Source organism: Rana temporaria, chromosome 3 (genome assembly GCF_905171775.1).
Source record: "Rana temporaria chromosome 3, aRanTem1.1, whole genome shotgun sequence".
NCBI classification, from domain to species: domain Eukaryota; kingdom Metazoa; phylum Chordata; class Amphibia; order Anura; family Ranidae; genus Rana; species Rana temporaria.
This window is the reverse complement of record NC_053491.1, coordinates 85,791,046-85,813,967: the sequence shown is the minus strand read 5'-3', so window position 1 is coordinate 85,813,967 and position 22,922 is coordinate 85,791,046. Positions and strand designations below refer to the sequence as shown.

Below are 22,922 nucleotides of genomic sequence, written 5' to 3'. Positions count from 1 at the left end.
AGGAATCCTGGTAATGCAATTAGAGTCCGATAGCAGAGTATAGATGTGGTATAGGGGTGCTCCTACAACACACTGCGGCGTGATCCCGGTGCTCCCCTTAGGGTTCCCCACTCACCAGATAGAGGTCCCCTCTTGGGGTGGCGTACATGTATTGTGGGGTCCTATGTCCGTTGCTCCGCTCCTATCCTTCCTCCAGAGAGATGTCAGGCTCCCGATATTCCCAGGACTCTGCTTCCTTGTTTCCTCAAAAGAAAAAATCCAAGAGCTCCAATGGTGTGATAAAGTATGAGACCACGTGGTGTAGCAAAAAATATGGTATTTATTGGTTGGTAAAAATATAATAAATATATAACCTGCTGTGGGGCTGGCTGCTGCAGCAATACAGACAATACCGATAACCACGCTACTCCAATAATGGAGTGTACAGGTGAGGGTAAAAAATCATATTTAAAAAGTTCATAGTAAAATAACAGATGTAAAAAGCAAAAAGTAAAAAACAAAACCAAAAAAAAACGTAGAGAGATCCGTGGTCTACAGCGGGCAGCAATACAGGCTTCAAGTAGCCAGCGTGTGTCAGCACTGGCTTGTCTGTGAGCCCAACGTGTGCTGCCTAGGTGTTTGGCGTGCGCTCCAACCAAAACCACCTGCCGTAACCCGGAAGTGACGTAACACGTGACGTAGCGTAGCCTGACGTACGTTTCGAAATCTAATTCGTCTTCTGAGGCTTGTCATTGTAACGTCAGTTCTTGGTATTTATGGGAGTCGCCGGGCCGCAGCGTACCACCCACCCACTGGGGGCTCATCCAATAGTATTCCCCTGTTGACCGGCAACAGCCAATAGTCGGGCAGGATTAATGGGGGCTAGGTGGACCCTGGGGATTATTATATATCCGCGGCACGGCGTATCCCATGTACATACTCACAAAAGGAACTGTACAGGGTGTAATAAATCTATGCAGTGTTGTTTAGCAGGACGCAACTAGTGGCATCTAGTATATGGGGAGAGGTTGCTGTCAGGGTGTTTATAAGACTATTAGGGCAGATCCAACCTATGGGAATATTGTTATATGCATACAGCATATACAAAGAGTGTTATAAGGGAGTCAATGAAAGAAATACCTATGAGCAAAATTATGTATACCCCAATGGATAATCAGGAGGTAAGTAATATCCATGGTTATGTGACGGATGTCCCATAAGCTGGCAGGGATAGAGGGTAGCTGGTACGTAGGTACTAGAAGTGCACTAAAAGTGCATATCAATGTGCTCATGGTGTGAGTCTGCAATAGATAAATGAATAAGTAGTGATCAAAAACATATCGTGAACTCAATATATTATTTATCCTAGTGATAGTTGTGCACGTGATAATAGATCATAAAGATAGTGCTGAATAAGGTAATGTACTGTCTCTATGTCCTCAACTGGAAGGACAATTATCCTGTGTTAATAAGACTGACATGTAACACATAAGGACATGAAGCACATAGTGTTCAAATGCTAAGTGTTGGTGTCACACCTTGATAGCAGAAATAATAAGTGAGTAGCTCTATATGAGAGCTGGTGCTAATGAATAAACACTATTGTGTGTAAGTAAAAGTGAAGCCTATTAAGGCATAAACATAGGTATTAGACTGGATATACCAGCAGTAGTATCTGTAAAAATCTACAAAAAATAATATGGGTAGGGATGGTAGGTGGATGATCAGTGAACAGAATAAGCCATAGACAGAGTTACTAGGAAGGTAGCATATATGAGTGTCCCCAAGGGACAGCAAGGGGGGGGGGGGTTTAGGGGTTAGCTAAGAAGAAATTGAGATCTATATCAATATTGAGGCCATGTGGCACCAATGTCCCCAGTCGATAAATCCAGCTCGTTTCGTTTTGCGAAACGGCTATTTCTTTGTTCCCTCCCCTCCAGTTGTCTTTAATGCTGTCTATGCCATAGAATATGAGGCCTGAGGGGTCCTTCTGATGGAACTCCTCAAAGTGCCGGTACAGATGATGTTTAGAGGACCCTTTCCTAATGAGGTTAATGTGCTCTCTTATCCTAATTCGTAGTTCCCTGGTGGTTCTACCTATGTACTGCATATGGCAAGGGCACTCAATGGCATACGTAACATGGGTGGTGTTACATGTAATAAGATTTCGGATCTTGTACACTTTCTGGTCATTCCTCGATCTAAATGCAATTTTTCTCCGGGGTTGAGGTTTGCTAACTCTGCACGCTAGGCACCTTTGACATTTAAAAAACCCTTTAAGATCTGGGCATATTTCAACTTGTTTTGGGGGGTTGATGACATTGTGTACCAAATGGTGCCTGAGGGTGGGGGCCTTCCTGTAGATGAATGAGGGCTTATTGGGAAGGATTTTGGTTAGTATACAGTCTTCCTTCAGGATAGGCCAGTATTTTTTAAGGATATTTTCAAATTCCTTGTACTGGGAATTAAAGCCTGTGATGAAAGGGCAATTATTCCGGCTTTGATCTGTTGATGTTTTCTGCTTAAGAAGATCTTTGCGGTCTTTCTGTGAGACTTCAGTTTGCAATTTTTCCAGGCTTTCAGAGTTATACCCCTTCTCTTTAAATCTACCCACGACGTTTTGGGCTTGCCTTGCATAATCCTCGTTTGAGTCACAGTTCCTTCTGAGCCTAAGCAGTTGTCCTTTAGGAATATTAGCCTTCCATTTCGGATTGTGGCAGCTGTTAATGGGAATGTATCCATTCCTGTCGGTCTCTTTGAAAAATGTTCTGGTATGTAGTGCTGTATCACTCTTATAGATTTCTAGGTCTAGGTATTCGATTTTCTCGGTACTAAACTTCCCAGTGAACTTAAGGTGGAACCTGTTGTTGTTAAGATTGCCTAGAAATTCTTGTAAGGCCTCTACTGTTCCGTCCCAGAGGATGAGGAGGTCATCGATGTAACGACGGTACATCATGATCTCCTGATGGTTCCCGTTATAGATGTACTCGTCCTCCCATACATTCATCATGAGGTTGGCAACACTGGGGGCATACCGTGCCCCCATTGCCACCCCCTTGGTTTGGACATAGTACTCATTAGCGTACCAGAAGTGGTTGCACTCCATCACGAGTTTCAGTCCTTCCAGTATGTACTGTATCTGTTCTTGTCTGTATGTGGTCTTTTCATACAGGGCTGTGGCCACCCCCAAGATGCCATCCTCCTGCTCAATACTGGTATACAGGGAGCTGACGTCTATGGTGACTAGCACCAGATTGTCCACTCCCTCTACCTCTCTGAGTTCTTGTATCAATTGGAGGCTATCTCTAAGGTACGATTTTCCTTGTTTGACCAGCGGTTGCAGGAAGGTATCTAGGTACTCTCCTAGTCGTGAAAAGATGGAATTAATACCACTAATAATTGGCCTTCCAGGTGGTTTTGTCATATTTTTATGGACCTTTGGGGTGTAATATATGACCGGCGTCTTTGTGGAGTTGGAGATGAGGTATTCTGCCTCCTTTCCGCTGAGTATTCCTATATCTTTTCCCTTTCCAACATATTTTTCAAGCTTCCTTTGGTATTTATGTTTGGGGTTGCAATTTAATTTTAGGTACGTGTTGGGTACTGAGAGAAGGTTCTTCATTTCTTCCTCGTAGTCACTAAGGCTTAGAATGACTAAACCCCCCCCCTTATCCGCCGGGCGGATGACCACTTCGTGCTTGTTCCCGATATCTTTAATTGTTTTCCATGTGCTCTTGCTCTTCCTATTGATCTTTCTCTCCAATTTTCTGAGATCATTTTCCACCATTTTTTTAAATGCAATCACACATTGGTTCCCTGGATTAGTAGGGTTAAAAATAGAATTATTTTTTAAACCTGTTTGTTTATACCGTGAGTCATTTATCACGTTCTCCTCTTTATTGTTAGCAAAATATTTCTTTAGATTGATTTTCCTTAAAAATTTCTGAAAGTCAATGTAGACCTCGAATTGGTCCAGGGGCTTGTCAGGGGCATATTTCAGCCCAAGGTCTAAGATTTTAATTTCCTCTGTGGTAAGGGCTACCCCACTCAGGTTAAAAATCCCCAGGGTCCACCTAGCCCCCATTAATCCTGCCCGACTATTGGCTGTTGCGGGTCAACAGGAGAATACTATTGGATGAGCCCCCAGTGGGTGGGTGGTACGCTGCGGCCCGGCGACTCCCATAAATACCAAGAACTGACGTTACAATGACAAGCCTCAGAAGACGAATTAGATTTCGAAACGTACGTCAGGCTACGCTACGTCACGTGTTACGTCACTTCCGGGTTACGGCAGGTGGTTTTGGTTGGAGCGCACGCCAAACACCTAGGCAGCACACGTTGGGCTCACAGACAAGCCAGTGCTGACACACGCTGGCTACTTGAAGCCTGTATTGCTGCCCGCTGTAGACCACGGATCTCTCTACGTTTTTTTTTTTGGTTTTGTTTTTTACTTTTTGCTTTTTACATCTGTTATTTTACTATGAACTTTTTAAATATGATTTTTTACCCTCACCTGTACACTCCATTATTGGAGTAGCGTGGTTATCGGTATTGTCTGTATTGCTGCAGCAGCCAGCCCCACAGCAGGTTATATATTTATTATATTTTTACCAACCAATAAATACCATATTTCTTGCTACACCACGTGGTCTCATACTTTATCACACCATTGGAGCTCTTGGATTTTTTCTTTTGAGGAAACAAGGAAGCAGAGTCCTGGGAATATCGGGAGCCTGACATCTCTCTGGAGGAAGGATAGGAGCGGAGCAACGGACATAGGACCCCACAATACATGTACGCCACCCCAAGAGGGGACCTCTATCTGGTGAGTGGGGAACCCTGAGGGGAGCACCGGGATCACGCCGCAGTGTGTTGTAGGAGCACCCCTATACCACATCTATACTCTGCTATCGGACTCTAATTGCATTACCAGGATTCCTGTACTTCCTATGCTTTAATGATTTAATGGACATGTATGGACTATATATGTGATACCTACAGGTTGCTATACACCATCAGTTTCTTTCTTCACATTCTAGGGTCACGGACAATACTGAGCATATTTGCCTGGCCTGACCACAGGCTGGATTGGTGATACTGGGATTTGTGCAATTGTTACACATCTTGCCGATATTTATTGTGATGTCTATATTATTGATGGTTTTTTGTATACACCCATTTACAACCTGACATACCTTTCATCTGCATATATTGGTACAAGATACCTGTCTCACATTACTGCTCCCCCTATAGGCATCCGCTTATACTTTGGAATTTTACATCTGGTATTTTTGCTACATAGAGACAGCACCCCTCGTTTACACTCAGGTGCACTCTGGCACCTTGAGGCGTCTCATTGTCTAGTAACACACCCTCTTTATATCTCTGCTGGCGTCTAGCGTTAGGGATTATCCACAGAGCACTTTAAGTGTAGCTGACAGCCTCAGAGTGGTTGCTCTCTAGTCCTTGTGGAGCTTTGGGATTCTCACCAGCGTAGTTCCCACTTAGCCTAACTGGGACTACTGGGCCACTCCACAGTTGACCCTGGTCTGGGTGGACCACCTTCAGGTGCACACAGACACAGGCATACACTTAGGCAGCGCCACCATTCCTATCCATTCATACATATTTATCCTGTCCCCGAGGGGATAGTCTTTTTAGGAAGGCAGCAGCCTCAGACCTCTGACATCCTAGCGCAGGTTTCTTTATATTCTCGGTTTGGCTCCTTAACTTGATCAGACAATAGAATTCAATTAACCTTTAAAACAATTATCACTCGCACATAATCCCCCTCAGCATACACCTCACAGGGGGGCTGTTTACCTCCACAAAAGAGAGAGTTCATTAGCTATGCGAAGGGAACATTGGCATTCAGCAATGAAAGAGACTCTTTGTCCAGTTAACCCTTTGAGCTCAGAATACAATGTGGTGCATCCAATTGTGACAAGCCATGCAGTTCCTTGTAGTCCTCATGAAGATTATAACTGTCCCGGCAGCATAGTCCATGATCCGTTACATGCAGTTCCCCCCAAAAATCCATACCAGACCCTTTATCTGAGCACGCAACCTGGCAGGCCGCAGGAAAAGAGGGGGGATGAGAGAGCGCCACCCCTCCTGAACCGTACCAGGCCACATGCCCTCAACATTGGGAGGATGCTTTGGGGGGTCTGTGACCCCTCAAAGCACCATTTCCCCATGTTGATGGGGACAAGGGCCTCATCCCCACAACCCTTGCCTGGTGGTTGTGGGGGGTCTGCGGGTGGGGGGCTTATCGGAATCTGGAAGACCCCTTTAACAAAGGGGACCCCAGATACCGGCCCCCCTATGTAAATTGGTAATTGGGGTACATTGTACCCCTACCATTTCACAAAGTCCTTTATTAAGAAAAAAAAAAAAGATTCCAGCGCTGGTAATTCACTCTCGGTCTCCGCTCCAACGCTGTCGGTATCCTGCGATGGGTGATTTCCTCTCCGGGGTCCAGCAATGAGAATACCTCGTCTTCATCCAGGTCCAGGATCTAGCCAAGAGTTGTCCATCCATCACAGCGCATTACCTGTCTCCACTGGAGACAGCCCGGGAATGACGCGGCTTCAGCAGTGACATCTCTTATGTAGGCGAGGGCGGGGCCACCCGTCACATGACCCCGTCCCCCTCTGACGCAAGGGAAAACCCCTTCTGATGTAACGGAAAACCTGCATTACATCAGAGGGGGGCAGGGTCACCAGCATGTTCCCGGGCTATCTCCGGTGGAGACAGGAAATGCGCTGCGCTGGATGGACATCTCTTCGTTGGATCCTGGACCTGGATGAAGAGAAGATCTTCTCATCGCTGGATCCGGAGATGAGATCACCCATCGCAGGATACCGACAGCGTTGGAGCGGAGACCGAGAGTGGATTACCACCATTGAAATTTTTTTTTTTTTTAATAAAGGACATTCCCAACGGTGTGTTTTTTTTTTTTACAATTGTTACACTTTCTTTGTGAAATGGTAGGGGTACAATGTACCCCATTACCAATTACAATTCACATGGGGGGCGGGATCTGGGGGTGCCCTTTGTTAAAGGGGTCTTCCACATTCTGATAAGCTCCCCACCCGCAGACCCCCACAACCACCGGGCAAGGGTTGTGGGGATGAGGCCCTTGTCCCCATCAACATGGGGACATGGTGCTTTGAGGGGTCATATACCCCAAAGGTCCCCCTTAATATCCATACCAGACCTGAAGGGCCCGGTAATTGAATTTGGGGGGACCCCCACGTATTTTTTTTTTTCATGAATGACTTTTCTCTGTATTTTTGGGAGCCGACCATTCATTAAGCAGCGAGTGGTTTTAAATTACTTTTTTTCCTTTAGAAATGACATTTTGTGCAGGGACAGTTCTAAGCACGAGAAACAAGCGCTACTTCACAGGCATACTATACACCCCCCAGGTACGAAATTTAAGGAATATTTCACCTTTATTGTTTCACTTTAAACATTATTAAAATCACTGCTCCCGAAAAAAGGGCTGTTTTTAAAACTTTTTTTTTGCATTGATACATGTCCCCTGGGGCAGGACCCGGTCCCCAAACACTTTATAGGACAATAACTTGCATATTAGCTTTTAAAATTAGCACTTTAGATTTCAAATGTTTGAGTCCCATAGACTTTAACGGGGTTCTAAAGTTCACATGAGCATTCGGTCTGTTCGCTGGTTCTGATGCAAACCGAATGGGGGGGGGGGGTGTTCGGCTCATTCCTAGTTGGTACATAGGTAACAGGTAAAATTTTACTTCAAAGAGGTCCGTGTAAGAGTCAATGGTATATAGTTCTATAACAGGCTCAGAATTAGGCTACACAAAAAGGTCCTAGTAACACAACCTGAGGTCAGACCTGGGTAAGTACACAGTGGAGCAATTCCCCAATGCAATGATGCCAGCAATTGGATACCTCTCCACCAGGTCTCATCCAACTCCCCAAAATAGACAGTTATATCACATGTATGAGTTCATATGATCTTTGGCTCCCTCCAATGGACAGTTCCACCAACACGTGTCCTGCCGTGTCAGCTTAAACGACCAACTGAATTAATGACTGTTCCTTAAAGTTCAAGGTAATCTTCTGCTAGCTTTAGTTGGTGCACTTTAGTAATTCGTAATCCAACAAGAAAAGAACAACACTTAAAGTATGTAGTGTGAGGGCAATAAAGGCGCTGATCCTCCTAAAGCGCAATGTCACTCCGGGGTGCAATGTGTCCCTACTTGTGGCACGGCAACTTCCAGAAAGTGTGAGTGAGACTATGGAAATCACCTTCCTGCAACACAGTTATTTAAGTTGGTGGGCAGGTGCCCTCTCACCAAATGAGGTCTCACCTCACTGGTATGCTCCATCTGGACTCTCATGGCTCTCAGTCTCTCCTCAGCTTTTGGTCCCTGGTCCTCCGCGCAGCCGCTCACAAGGTGCCGGTGGATAGGCGACTCCAGATGCTATGGAGCCTGGGTCGGTTCCTCTGCCAGGTCCGATCAGCAAAAGCTGTGGTAAGGATCGCTCCGTCAGGTGATCCGGCCTAAAGTCACTCAATGCAGGCCTCTTGCCTGTTGAGTGATGGCGTCCCAAGAGGCCGGAAAAAAAAGCCTTCCCTCGCCTTAAATACTCTCTCTCCCAGCAGGCTGTGCGTGGCGCAATGCACTTTTGTAGCGCAGTGGCGCTGTGGGCATTGTAGTCTATTTCTAATCCACAGTAATAGAGTTTCTGTCTCTCTGTACTACAATGTCCATCATGCATTGGTCCCATATAGCTGAACCAAACAAACTGCAGCAATATAATAAATGGACACCGGAGGGAGCCGAGTTCCTGTTAGGTACAAACTGTAGTCTATAAGCTACGTTCACAAAGTGACACCTTGCTACACATATGTTTAAACTTTTATGATAAAATATGTGGCAGAGTCTTTGGAAGCAGGAAATAGGAGTGAAATAGTGGAGTAGGGAGTTGAAAGTATTTAACAACTTTCTATGAGTTACATGACTGTGTGCATATAAGAGATGAAACATATGATTGCTTTGTAATGATAAATCATTCTTGAGCTTTTGTAGAGCATGTTTTGTTAATGTTGCCAACAGTGCCAATTCATAATCCAGTAACACCTTTTCAGCATTTACCAAAGCTTTTGATCCAAATTTGTCAGCTAACATAGCAAGAATGGGCACTGCTGCAGGAATTCTGGGTCCACGGCCAGGACACTGTTATAGTACACACGATTATTTTTCAGCATGAAAAAAAAAACGTTTTTCCAATTTCATCATTAAAACGACGTTGCCCACACACCATCGTTTTAAAAAAGTGATCTGGCGCGGTGACGTACAACACGTACGACGGCACTGTAAAGGGGAAGTTCCATTCGCTTTTGGGCTGCTTTAGCTGATTCTGTGTTAGTAAAAGACGATTCACGCTTTTTTGTCTGTTACAGCGTGATGAATGTGCTTACTCCATTATGAACGGTAGTTTCACCAGAACGAGCACTCCCATCTCATAACTTGCTTCTGAGCATGTGTGGATTTTTAACACGTTTTAGCCCACACACGATCATTTTTACAACCCGGAAAAAGGACATCGTTTAAAACGACATTAAAAAATGCAGCATGTTCGATTTTTTTTGGGCCGTTTTTCAGAACCTGAAAAATGATGTGATCATTTAAAATGACATTTTTTAAAAACAAAGTTTTTTTCATGCCGAAAAATGATCGTGTGTACACGGCATGAGAGTAGAGGTATAAAGGGAGAGGAGGAGGGCACATAATGTTCAGAAGAAAAGGAAGATGTGAAAATAGACTACAGATCAGTGCAAAGTACAAAAGAGTTATAAAAGTCAAATATAATGCAAAAGTGAAGATAAGGTCAAGCATATGATTACCATTGTGAGGCGGTGTGAGGTCAAACAGCAACGGTTATTTATAGAAGTTTAGCAGCAAAACTATAAGGCCCGGATTCAGAGAGAGCGGCGCATAGTTATGCCGGCGTAGCCTATCGAATATACGCTACACCGACGTAGCGCAGAGCGGCGAGCACAATATTCACAAAGCACTTGCTCCCAACGTTGCACCGGCGTAACGTAAATTCGTAGGCGTAAGCCGGCCTAATTCAAAGTAGGTGGAAGTGGGCGTGATCCATTTAAATGAAGCGTGACCCCATGCAAATGAAGGGCCGAACGAACGGCGCATGCGCTGTCCCATGGACGCAACCCAGTGCGCATGCTCAGAATCACATCGGAAATACTCCCTAAGATACGTCGAATCAGCCTACGACATGAACGTAACCTACGCATATCCCTATTCACGTACTACTACGTAAACGACGTAAAATACGACGGCTGTTCCCAGGTCCATACCTTTGCATGAGTTGCGCCTCATAGATGGGGAATAACTATACGCCGGACGTAAGCCTTACGTAAACCACGTATCCTAATGCGCCGGGCGCAAGTACGTTCGTGAATTGGCGTATCTCACTCATTTGCATATTCGAATCGTAAATCAATGGGAGCGCCCCTTGCGGCCAGTGTAAATATGCGCCTACGATACGACAGCGTAGGAAAGTTACGTCGGTCGTAGGAAGCCTATTTTCAGGCGTATCTAGTTCTGTGGGCACGGCGCACAGATACGACGGCGCACAGATAGACTTACGCGGCGTATCTGGAGATACATCGGCATAAGTGCTACGTGAATCCGGGCCTAAGTGTCAATGAGAATATTGAAATTATCCAAAATCATATTAGGAACATCAGTAGAGAGAAAAATAAAAATAGATGTAAAGGAGTGGTCCAAAAAAATAAACAGCCAAGCCAGGAAGCTGATAGATTAATACAAGGGAGTCAGTCATATTTCAGTGAACCCTAGGAATGAAATTGTGTTAGAAATTAGAATTTCATGCCTTTGGGTATATTTCTTACCCATTTTACATTTTTAAATGCAAGTAACTTCCTAGTTTTATTGTTTTAAGAACAAGGTCAGTTACGTATATGTTTTAGATTTTGTTTGTTGTTTTTGACACCCTATCTGGCAAATGTTTGCTCTGCAGGTATGGATGGATCAGATGTCATCAATCACATGTGCAGAAGAGTATCTGGTTTTACACAAGGTGAAAAACGGTATGTATGATTTTCCACATTATATGTATTTGATATCTCAGACAATTTTTATCAGTGGTCCATCAGAAATCAGACATGAGTTCCTTTAATTCTTTAAAAATAAATATATTGACATAAAGTTTGGTTTTAAAAAAACTTACCTACCACCATCTGTGTACATGGCACAGAGCTTCTTGGATTGGGTCCATCACTTTGCCGTATAGAAGTGGTGGATTGAATCTGAGGAGTTCTATGCTATGTGATCACTAGAATGACAAATCACAGCAATCCTAAATGTAAACATTGTAGTGTCTACATTGTGAGCCTGCTATTTCCTCTTACAATGGAGGAAAAGGGAGCAAGGAGGAACTAATGAATGAATGACTCATTTATTCATTAGTTTCAGATCAGCAGTTGCAGCAGTGGACTCAAAATACAAGGTCTGCTTATCTTATAGATCCTCAGCCCTACATGTAAGACCTCTTTCACACAGGCATACTTAAGAATATGCCCATGTGAGGGCCGTGTTTTCCCACACAGTCTCATTCATGTCAATTGGGACACAGCCGCTGCTCCCAATTTGACAGCCGTGTGGGTTTCTGAACCTGTACACACCTGCACTCAAACGGGTTTCAAATTGGGAGCAGCAGCTGTGTCTGTAAAGCCACTGAATTGATATGAATGGGGTTGCACAAACACCTGTGCATCCCCATGTGGGTAAACATTGCCCTCACACAGGCATTTTCTTAAGTATGCCCAGGTCCGCTGATAGGCGGGGACCACCGTTCCTCTTGTAGGGGGCCTGAGCACACAGGGGGCCCACACAGGGAGGGGGATTAGTATTGGACGACAGCTGGAAGCTGGTCTCTACCCCTCTCCCCCTCTCCCTGCTGCCAGAGAAAGAGACAGTTGTCCCTCACTTATGCCCCTCCATATGCAGGCCCCCCTCCCTCTCGGCACTGGCTGTAATGTTAGGTCTGCTCCTGAATTTGTTATCTCTGTAACTTTGTGTGTATATATATATATATGTATATATATATTAGTAAAGACCCTGGAGAATAAAATGGTGATCATTGCAATTTTGTATGTCACACTGTATTTGCGCAGCGGTCTTTCAAATGCAATTTTTTTAAAAGAAGTACACTTTTCTGAATAAAAACAAAACAGTAAAGTTAGTTCAATTTTGTATAATGTGAAAGATGATGTGACGCCGAGTAAATAGATACTTAATATGTCATGCTTTAAAATTACGTACGCTAGAGGAATGGCAACAAACTACGGTACTTATTAGTCTCCATAGGCAACGCTTTAAAAATGTCTACAGGTTACCAGTTTAGAGTTACAGAGAAGGTCTTGTGCTAAAAATTATTGCTCTCGCTCTAACAATCGCGGTGATACCTCATGTGTGGTTTGAACACCATTTACATTTGCGAGCGCGACTTATGTATGCGTTGTCTGCGTGAGCACGAAGGATGGGGTGCTTCAAACTTTTTCTCTTTTTTACAGTGTCTCTTTAAATGTTTTTTCAATCACTTTTATTGCTGTCACAAGGAAAGTAAAAATTCCTTGTGACTGTAATAGGCAGTGACAGGTACTCTTTATGGAGGGATTGGGGGTCTAAAAGACCCCCAATCCCTTCTTTGCACTTAAAAGCATTAAAAACGGTAAGTTTTGAATACCAATTTAAAGCGGGGGTTCACCCGTACAGAACACTTTTTTTCCTTAGCTTCATGCTCGTTTTGTCTAGGGGAATCGGCTAGTTGTTTTAAAATATGAGCTGTACTTACCGTTTTACCGTTTACGAGATGCATCTTCTCCGCTGTTTCCGGGTATGGGCTGCGGGACTGGGCGTTCCTATTTTGATTGACAGTCTTCCGAGAGGCTTCCGACGGTCGCATCCACCGCATCACGATTTTCCGAAAGGAGCCGAATGTCGGTGCGCAGGCGCAGTATAGAGCTGCACCGACGTTCGGCTTCTTTCGGCTACTAGTGACGCGATGGATGCGACCGTCGAAAGCCTCTCAGAAGACTGTCAATCAAGAAGGAACGCCCGCTCCCGAAGACCCATACCCGGAAGCGACGGAGAAGATGCATCTCGAAAACGGTAAGTACAGCTCATATTTTAAAACAACTAGCCGATTCCCCTAGACAAAACGAGCATCCATCTAAGGGGATTGTTTGGAAAAAATTGTTTTATGGTTGAACCCCTGCTTTAAAAAAAAAAAAATTGGCCCCTTTAAGACTAGATCCGAGACTCGGTCAAAGTCAATTCCGACTTTGTTCAGGTCTTTGGCCAGCCTGCAGATGTGCCGGCTGGTCGCTCATCCGCAGGCTGGGCGAGCCGTGGTTGTGATTATGCTTAGCCACATCTGTTGTTAGTACAAGAAAGCCAAACGTTATCGAGGTGATGCCTGCACCCGGGTACAACCCCTTCAAGCCAGCAGCCCTGAGTATGCCCATGTGAACAAGGTCTGCAAAATCAGTTAAAAGGAAAAAATATATATTAGCAGAAAAAAAAGTAAGCATTACCTTACATCCTGCCTTCTGGACACTTCCTCTAGGAAGCGTGACTTCAACAGGCCAAATCACTCTAGCACTGGGCAGGAAAGTCTTTGTGTGTGATTTGGGATCACCAACTTTCCCAAGATCTCAGGAAAGATCCCAGTATTATGATTCTTGCCTAGGCGAACTCCAGGTGTAAGGTGCACATTTTATTTTACCTTTTTTTCCTGCTAATATTTTTTACTTGTTTGAGAAAGACAGCGGGACAGTGTCCACAAGATAGGATAAATCTAGCACTTTTATGCAAGGTCCATTTTAAAATTCTAAAACAGATATTAGGTGCTTCCAACTTCGAACTTTGCAAAATATATGTGCATTCTTATAAAACATGCAAGTTAATTTACTGAATATTTTGGAAGTAGCTGTATGCATGGCTCCTTAAATGTGATATGAACTTTATCCAAGTCATAATAACAGATACATCATAATACTAAGACAGCCTTATCTAAAAAAAAACAAATACAATTTTATATTGACAAAACCTTCTTTAGCAAATGTTTTTAAAACTAGGTCCTTGATAGAAAAATTTGGGAAACCTCCAAGATAATGATATCAATTAGACAGAATGATTTTTGGATTGTATATGCTTTGCCCCACAAAAGACACCCAAAAGACTTTTGTTGCAGGTAAATTATTAATGTATTCACATTTCTATGTATAAAAGCTTCATCCAGCTTAACCACTTCAGCTCCGGAAGATTTTACCCCCTTCTTGACCAGACCATTTTGTGCAATATGGTACTGCTTTTCTTTAACCACTTACTGTACCTGTTGCCGAGAATGTGTTTCCAGCACGACAGCATCGCGCTGATTCTCGGCGACAGGGTGCCGACATCTCGCACTCGCTGGAAAAGACAAAGCACATTCCAGCGAGCGCGTCATAGAAGCAACGGGAGATCCGACTTGGATTCCCGTCAATTCTAGCTGCGGCGTTTGGTATGAATCCTGAGAGGGAGAACTCCATGCCAATTTTTAAATAAAAAAACGACATGGGTTCCCCCCCAGGAGCATACCAGGCCCTTAGGTCTGGTATGGGTTGTAAGGAGACCCCCCTACACCGAAAAACCGACATGGGGGGTCGCCCCACAATCCATACCAGACCGTATCCAAAGCACGCTGCCCGGCCGGTCAGGAATGGGGGTGGGGACGAGCGAGCGCCCCCCCTGAGCCGTACTAGGCTGCATGCCGTCAACATGGGGGGGTTGGGTGCTCTGGGGCAAGGGGGGCGAACTGCGGCCCCCCCACCCCAGAGCACCCTGTCTCCATGTTGATAAGAACAGGGCCTCTTCACGACAACCCTGGCCGTTGGTTGTTGGGGTCTATGGGCGGGGGGCTTATCGGAATCTGGGAACCCCCTTAAATAAGGGGGCTCCCAGATACTGGCCCCCCACCCTAAGTGAATGAATATGGGGTACAGCATACCCCTACCCATTCACCTGGAGGCAAAGTGTAAAAGTAAATAAACACACGACACAGGGATTTTAAAATAATTTATTAGTCTGCTCCGGGGGCCCCCCTGTCTTCTTTAGCTCTTTTAGCAGGGGGGGGCTTCTTCTTCACCGCCGTCTGGTTCTCTTCCGCTCTCCGGGGGGGTCTTCTTCGCTCTCGGGGGTCTTCTCCACTCTCCAGGGGTCTTCTCCGCTCTCCGGGGGTCTTCTTCTATCTTCTCCGATGTTGACACGACGCCTCTTCTCGCTGCAATGACGGGTGCGCGGTTTGCATCCGATTTATATAGGCCTCTCTTATGATGTCACAGTCCCATCATGCTCCGGTACCTACCCACGTAGTACCTACCCACGTGGGTAGGTACCAGAGCATGATGGGACTGTGACATCATAAGAGAGGCCTATATAAATCGAATGCAAACCGCGCACCCGTCATTGCAGCGAGAAGAGGCGTCGTGTCAACATCGGAAGAAGGCAGAAGAAGAGAAGAAGACATCACAGCAGAGCCGGGCTGGCCACCGCTAGTAATTGAGCTAACACACGAAGATAGCGGCGGCCAGCCCAGAAGGAGAAGGCACCGGACAGCGAGCATGAGAAGAACCGGGGAGCGCCGAGTCAACAGCGGAGAAGATAGAAGACCCCTGGAGAGCGGAGAAGACCCCCGGAGAGCGGAGAAGACCCCCGAGAGCGGAGAAGAACCCCCCGGAGAGCGGAAGAGAACCAGACGGCAGTGAAGAAGAAGCCCCCCCCTGCTAAAAGAGCTAAAGAAGACAGCGGGGGCCCCCGGAGCAGACTAATAAATTATTTTAAAAACCCTGTGTTGTGTGTTTATTTACTTTTACACTTTGCCTCCAGGTGAATGGGTAGGGGTACGATGTACCCCATATTCATTCACTTAGGGTGGGGGGCCGGTATCTGGGGGCCCCCTTATTTAAGGGGGCTCCCAGTTTCCGATAAGCCCCCCGCCCGCAGACCCCGACAACTAACGGCCAGGGTTGTCGGGAAGAGGCCCTGTCCTTATCAACATGGGGACAGGGTGCTCTGGGGTGGGGGGGGCCCGCAGTGTGCCCCCCCTGCCCCAGAGCACCCAACCTCTCCATGTTGAGGGCATGCGGCCTGGTACGGCTCAGGAGGGGGGGTGGGGACGCTCGTCCCCACCCCCATTCCTGACCGGCCGGGAAGCGTGCTTTGGATACAGGTCTGGTACGGATTGTGGGGGGACCCCCCACGTCGGTTTTTTGGCGTAGGGGGGTCTCCTTACAACCCATACCAGACCTAAGGGCCTGGTATGCTCCTGGGGGGAACCCGTGTCGGTTTTTTATTTAAAATTTGGCGTGGAGTTCTCCCTCTCAGGATTCATACCAAACGCCGCAGCTAGAATTGGCGGGAATCCAAGTCGGATCCCCATTGCTTCTATGACGGCTTTGTCTCCATCGTGGCAAGCCAGCTCGGTGCTGGCTCCCGCGATAGGGCTCGTAGGTGGTCAATCTCGCTGAGAAAGGGAGGGAGATTGACACAATATCGCAGTCACCCACTGTAAGCCCCGGACCATTATGCAGCTAAGGGACCAGGATCCTTTTTGTGATTCGGCACTGCGCCGCTTAAACTGACAATTGCGCGGTCGTGCGATGTGGCTTCCAAACAAAATTGACGTCATTTTTTCCCACAAATAGAGATTTCTTTTGGTGGTATTTGATCACCTCTGCGGTTTTAATGTTTTGCGCTATAAACAAAAATAGAGCGTAAATTTTGAAAAAAAAACAATATTTTTTACTTTTTGCTATAATAAATATCCCCCAAAAATATATATAAAAAAATTTTTTTTTCCTCAGTTTAGGCCGATACGTATTCTTCTACATATTTTTGGTAAAAAAAAATGCGATAAGCGCGTATTGATCGGTTTGCGCAAAAGTTATAACGTCTACAAAATAGGGGATAGTTTTATGGCATTTTTATTAATAATTATTATTTACTAGTAATGGCGGCGATCAGCGATTTTTATCATGACTGCGACATTATGGCGGACACATCGGACACTTTTGACACATTTTTGGGACCATTGTCATTTTTACAGCGATCGGTGCTATACAAATGCACTGGTTACTGTGAAAGGGACACTGGCAGTGAAGGGGTTAACCTTTAGGGGGTGCTAAAGGGGTTAAGTGTGACTTAATGGGTGTTTCTTTCTGTAGGGAGGCGTGGCTTGGTGTGTGATGTCACTGATCCTCGTTCCCTATGACAGGGAACAGACGGTCAGTGACAGGTTCACTAGGAAGCACGGGGGGAGGTTTGTTTACACTTACCTCCCCCGTTCTTCAGCTCTGTGACCCAATCGAGGGACACAGGCGGCAATCGGGTCCACAGGTCCCGCTGGCACAGTCACGGAGCTCAGGACCGGGTTGCGAGCGCGCTTTTGGCCATTTTGCCAACGTATTTAGTCGCAGCGGTTCTTAAGTGGTTAACTGACAGTTATGCGGCCGTGCGTTACTGTACAAATGTCCTTTTTCCCACAAATAGAGCTTTCTTTTGGTGGTATTTGATCACCTCTGCCGTTTTTCTTTTTTCCGCTATAAACAAAAAAAGGCTGGCAAGTTTGAAACAATATATATATATATATATATATATATATATATATATATATATATATATATATATATATATATATATAAAAATATATATTTTACTTTCTGGTATAAAACATATCCAATAAAAAATGTAAAAAATCTAGTTTCTTCCACCATTCTGCCTCTCTACGACTGATCAACAGGTTCCTGGTTGACATTACGTTCGCCAGACCCGCTGATTGGCTCCAGCTGTGTTCAATCACAGCTAGAGCGGGTTTTTGCACTTAAGGGCCGCCCTGCCGCATTATATGTATGTGGGGTGGTCCTTAAGTGGCTAAAGAATTTATAAACCCAACATTTCATATTCCTGATGTGATGGACTTTTTACCTATATGTCAGTTTAATCCTCCCTGCTTGTTTAAGGCTGTTAATTGTAATTACTCTTCTGCAGCTAGCCCTGTTTCAAATGCATTGTGATGGACTTTTTACCTATATGCTTCAGTTTAATCCTCCCTGCTTGTTTAAGGCTGTTAAGTGTAATTACTCTTCTGCAGCCATCCCTGTTTCAAATGCATTGTGATGGACTTTTTACCTATATGCTTCAGTTTAATCCTCCCTGCTTGTTTAAGGCTGTTAAGTGTAATTACTCTTCTGCAGCCAGCCCTGTTTCAAATGTTAATTGTTCTAGCCCTGTGTTTACTGGTTACTGTGATTAGATAAGTGGCTTGTGTTAATTATGCTGATTGCTTCCTTGTGATAATTATCTCTCTATATGCGGTGCCGAACCGGCTAGCTACTGAGTAGTTCAAAGAAATATCTTTATTTCAAAGGAGCTGTATTGAAGACCCCCCACTGTGTGAGGGGGGCGGAGATTTGTCATTGTAACAGTTGTAACCACATAAAAGCTGTGTTTTTTACTATTAAAACTCTGTGTTATACCAGCATTAAGCCTTGGCTCATGTATGGGTGCTGCTGTGATTTCTTTTATGGGAAGAAGGGAACGTTGACGGGGATATCATACCGATATCGTCACAAATTGGTTGGCAGCAGCGGGATCTTCCCTTCTACCCTCCTTTACACCCGGATTCCAAGCAGACACTGGGAACAGTGAATGGAAGGCTGCTACACCCTGCTTAAAAGAAATACACTGAAAGAACTACTGGAAGTTCGTGGAAGGATTGCTAGCAACAAAACCAAGCGGGTCATCATAGCAGAATTAATGGAGCTAGACCAGGAGAACGTGATTGCAGCAACGCCAGCAGTACAAGAGATGGAGACACCAGTGATTCAGGAGGAGTCACCAACCAACAAGCTAATGAGAGAGAAGCTAGCGTGGTTCGGCCCGAACCCAACGCCAGATGTGGTGCTGAAAGTGATGGACATGTTAGCGAAGGAGGCTAAAGAAATAAGAGACGCAGAGCTACAGAAGGATAAACAAATAAGGGACGCAGAGCTACAGGAGGCTAAAGAACTAAGGGACGCAGAACTACAGAAGGCTAAAGAACTAAGGGACGCAGAACTACAGAAGGATAAACAAATAAGAGATGCAGAGCTACAGTTAAAACTGGCAGCAGTCCAACAAGCAGCCGCACCTTCTCCGAACAGTGAGTACAGCACAGCAGACGCAAGGAAGATTCCGTTTAGCGCTTTTAAAGCTTTTGATGAAAAGGACTGTGAGATTGATAACTACCTGGCGGACTTTGAGCGACAATGTAACCTGCACCGAATAGCTAGAGGAGAGTGGGTTTCAATATTGTCAGGCAAACTGTCAGGCAAAGCTTCTGATGCTTTCCGGACCGTGCCAGATCAGGATATCCATAGCTACGCCCGGGTTAAAGAAGCGCTCCTGGCTCGTTATGCAGTAACCCCAGAGTCCCACCGACAGAAGTTCAGGGACTCACGCAAAACCACAAAAGACTCTTACGCGGAATGGGCATGCCAGCTGTCCCTGTCGGCCTCTAACTGGGTTAACAGCAGCCAGGCCACCACCGCAGAGGACATTTTGCAACTAATGCTCCTGGAGCAATTTTACAATCACATCCAGACGGATGTCAAAGATTGGGTGAGAGATCGCAGGCCCATGACTCTACCAGAGGCCGCGATGTTGGCGGATGAATATGCGGATACTCGCAAGACAAACCAGGTCACACCACGGGTACAACCTCCACGACCAACGGCACCCTCACACCCACCAGCCGCTAGATACCAACCTCCTAACAGACCGATGACATCTAGCCCTCGCTATCCACGCCAGGAGGACAACGAACAACGCTGCTTCCGGTGCAAACAGCTCGGTCACTTCAAGCAAAATTGCCCCATGAACGACAACACCAGGTCAAATTGGTCTCAACCTGGGTACCGCCCACCAGCAGCAGCCCATTGTGTAGACTCGGCTTGGGATCCCCAGGAGCTGGGTCCGGAAGAACCATTGGGCCCCCTTTACGAAGCCCTCACGGTACAATCTGTTATTACGGACAACCGGAAACACCATTGTCAGCTGGTCATGGTTAACGGAAAAACCGCCCGAGGATTAAGAGACAGTGGGGCGACCATCACGTTGGTACAAAGACACCTTATTACTGCATCAGAGAAACCGGGGAAATCAATTGCTGTGAAAGTGGCAGGGGGGGCAGTATACCGTATTCCTACTGCACAGGTACACCTGGACTGGGGTGCGGGAGCTGGCGATGTTCATGTGGGCGTCATGAAAGACTTACCTTCTGAAGTCATCTTGGGCAACGACATTGGGCCCCTGACTTCGGCGTTCGCCTCTACCACCGCTCAGGAGGCCCACGCAGTAACCACCAGAGCACAAAGTCGCGCTGCCGAGAGTCATCCGCTTCCTACTGAGACCCAGGTAAGCCAACCCAACCTACCCTTGACTGTGGAACCCCTACCCTGGGACACCCCAGAGGACTTTGGGCGGGAGGTGACCGGAGACCCTTCCCTCAGAAAGTATCGAGAGAAAGCCAGGAGGGGCCAAGGGGGGTTAGAGAAGGAGCAATTTATCTGGGAGGAAGGCCGCTTGTACAGGCTCACCGAGACCCGGGGTAATGCCCCAGGGCCTAAGCAAAAACGCCAGCTGGTAGTTCCCCGGAAGTACCGGCAGGAGTTATTGAGGATTGGGCACGACGTACCCTTGGCAGGCCATTTGGGAATACGCAAGACAGGGTATCGGATAACCCAGAACTTTTTCTGGCCTGGGGTATCCGACGACGTCAGGGCGTATTGTCAAACGTGCGAGGTATGCCAACGTATAGGTAAAAAGGGAGACCACCCAAAGGCTAAACTAGTTTCCATGCCCATTATTGAAGAACCGTTCACAAGGGTGGCCGTGGACATTATAGGGCCCCTGGCCCAACCTAGCCGTTCCGGCAAGCGGTATATACTCACCGTAGTAGACTACGCCACCCGTTACCCCGAAGCGGTAGCTCTCTCTAACATACAGGCTGAGACTGTAGCAGAGGCCCTAGTTAAAGTATTTTCCCGAGTAGGCTTTCCCAAGGAGGTTCTGTCCGACCAAGGTACCCAATTCACGGCCGAGGTAACCCAGCAGATATGGAAAACCTGTGGAGTTAAATCCCTGACTAGCTCCCCATACCACCCCCAGACTAACGGCCTGTGCGAGCGCTTCAATGGAACGCTAAAGCAAATGTTGAAATCGTTCACAGGGGCGTACAAGGATTGGGAGCGATTCCTGCCGCACCTTCTCTTTGCCTACCGAGAGGTACCGCAGGAATCGACCGGATTCTCACCCTTCGAACTTCTCTATGGGAGGCGGGTGAGGGGGCCCTTAGATCTCATCAAGGATCACTGGGAGGGGCAAACAGAAATTGAGGGGACCCCGGTTGTACCTTATGTCCTGGAGCTGAGGGATCGCATGGAGGAATTAGCCCAGACAGTGCAAGAAAACCTCCAGGCGGCCCAACAGCGCCAGAAGGTATGGTATGACCGACGGGCTAGGCACCGGAGCTTTCAGATAGGCCAAAAGGTCATGGTATTAAGGCCGGTCCGAACTGACAAGCTCCAGGCTGCCTGGCAGGGCCCCTATAAAGTTATAGGACAGATATGCGACACTACCTACACGATAGCCAGTTGCGAGGATGAAGATGTGAAACGAACCTTTCACATCAACATGCTCAAGGCCTATCAGGAACGGGCAGAGGAGGTAGCCGCTATCTGTGCACCAGCAGGAGAAGACACAGAGACCCTACCCCTTCCCGACCTATTGGGCAGTAGCAAAGGGATGACCCAGATAGAGAAAGTCCAGCTAGGTGAACAGCTGGAGCCGCAAGAGCGGGCTCAAGCTGGCCGCTTACTAGAAATAAAACAGGCCACATTCTCTCAGGAGCCTGGATACACACGCCTAGCCGTACACAAGGTGGAGACTCCAGGACAGACACCCCTGAGACAGCCTCCTTACCGTATCCCCGAAGCAGTCCGGGAAGGAATGCGGAAGGAGATAGATGAGATGCTTCGGCTAGGCGTAATCGAACCCTCAGAAAGTCCTTGGGCCTCGCCGGTAGTCTTAGTGCCAAAGAAGGATGGGACAACCCGCTTCTGTGTAGATTACCGGCGCCTCAACGACAAGACAGTTACGGACGCCTATCCGATGCCACGGATGGACGAGCTGCTTGACCGTATCTCTGCAGGGAAGTATCTGACCACAATAGACCTATGCAAGGGATATTGGCAGATTCCTCTAGCAGAAGATGCCAGACTCAAGTCGGCCTTCATCACCCCGTTCGGCCTATACCAATTCCGGGTTATGCCGTTCGGGATGAAGAACGCCCCGGCCACCTTCCAACGGATGGTGGATCAGTTACTTGGGGGTCTCCAGAGCTTTGCATGCGCTTATCTGGATGACATCGCCATCTACAGCGATACATGGGAAGCGCACCTAGAGCACGTAGGGGTAGTATTGGATAGGATCAAGGGGGCCGGGCTGACCCTGAAACCCGACAAATGTCATTTGGGTATGGCAGAGGTACAATATTTGGGCCACCGAGTAGGATGTGGTAAGCAACGGCCGGAGCCGGCCAAGATCGAGGCCGTTGCCAATTGGCCCACTCCCCACACCAAGACACAAGTCATGGCTTTCTTGGGCACAGCCGGCTATTACAGACGCTTTGTACCCGACTATAGCGCCCTGGCCAAACCCCTGACCGACTTGACCAAAAAGAAGCTACCCCGACAAGTCCTGTGGTCCCCGGAATGCGAGGTGGCTTTCCAAACCCTAAAGACTGCTCTGGTTAATGCTCCGGTGTTGGTT

General features: G+C 46.7%; 1 protein-coding gene across 3 annotated transcripts in view; it reads left to right on the top strand.

Annotated features, from left to right (window-relative positions):
* The window catches only part of LOC120931421 (dual oxidase 1-like), a 180,812-nt gene that overhangs the window by 121,317 nt on the left and 36,573 nt on the right, over positions 1-22,922 (top strand). For all 3 annotated transcript variants that reach the window (XM_040342840.1, XM_040342839.1, XM_040342841.1), the window contains one exon: positions 11,032-11,101. In XM_040342840.1, coding sequence (XP_040198774.1) covers positions 11,032-11,101 — 70 coding nt within the window. The remainder of the gene's footprint in view (positions 1-11,031; positions 11,102-22,922) is intronic.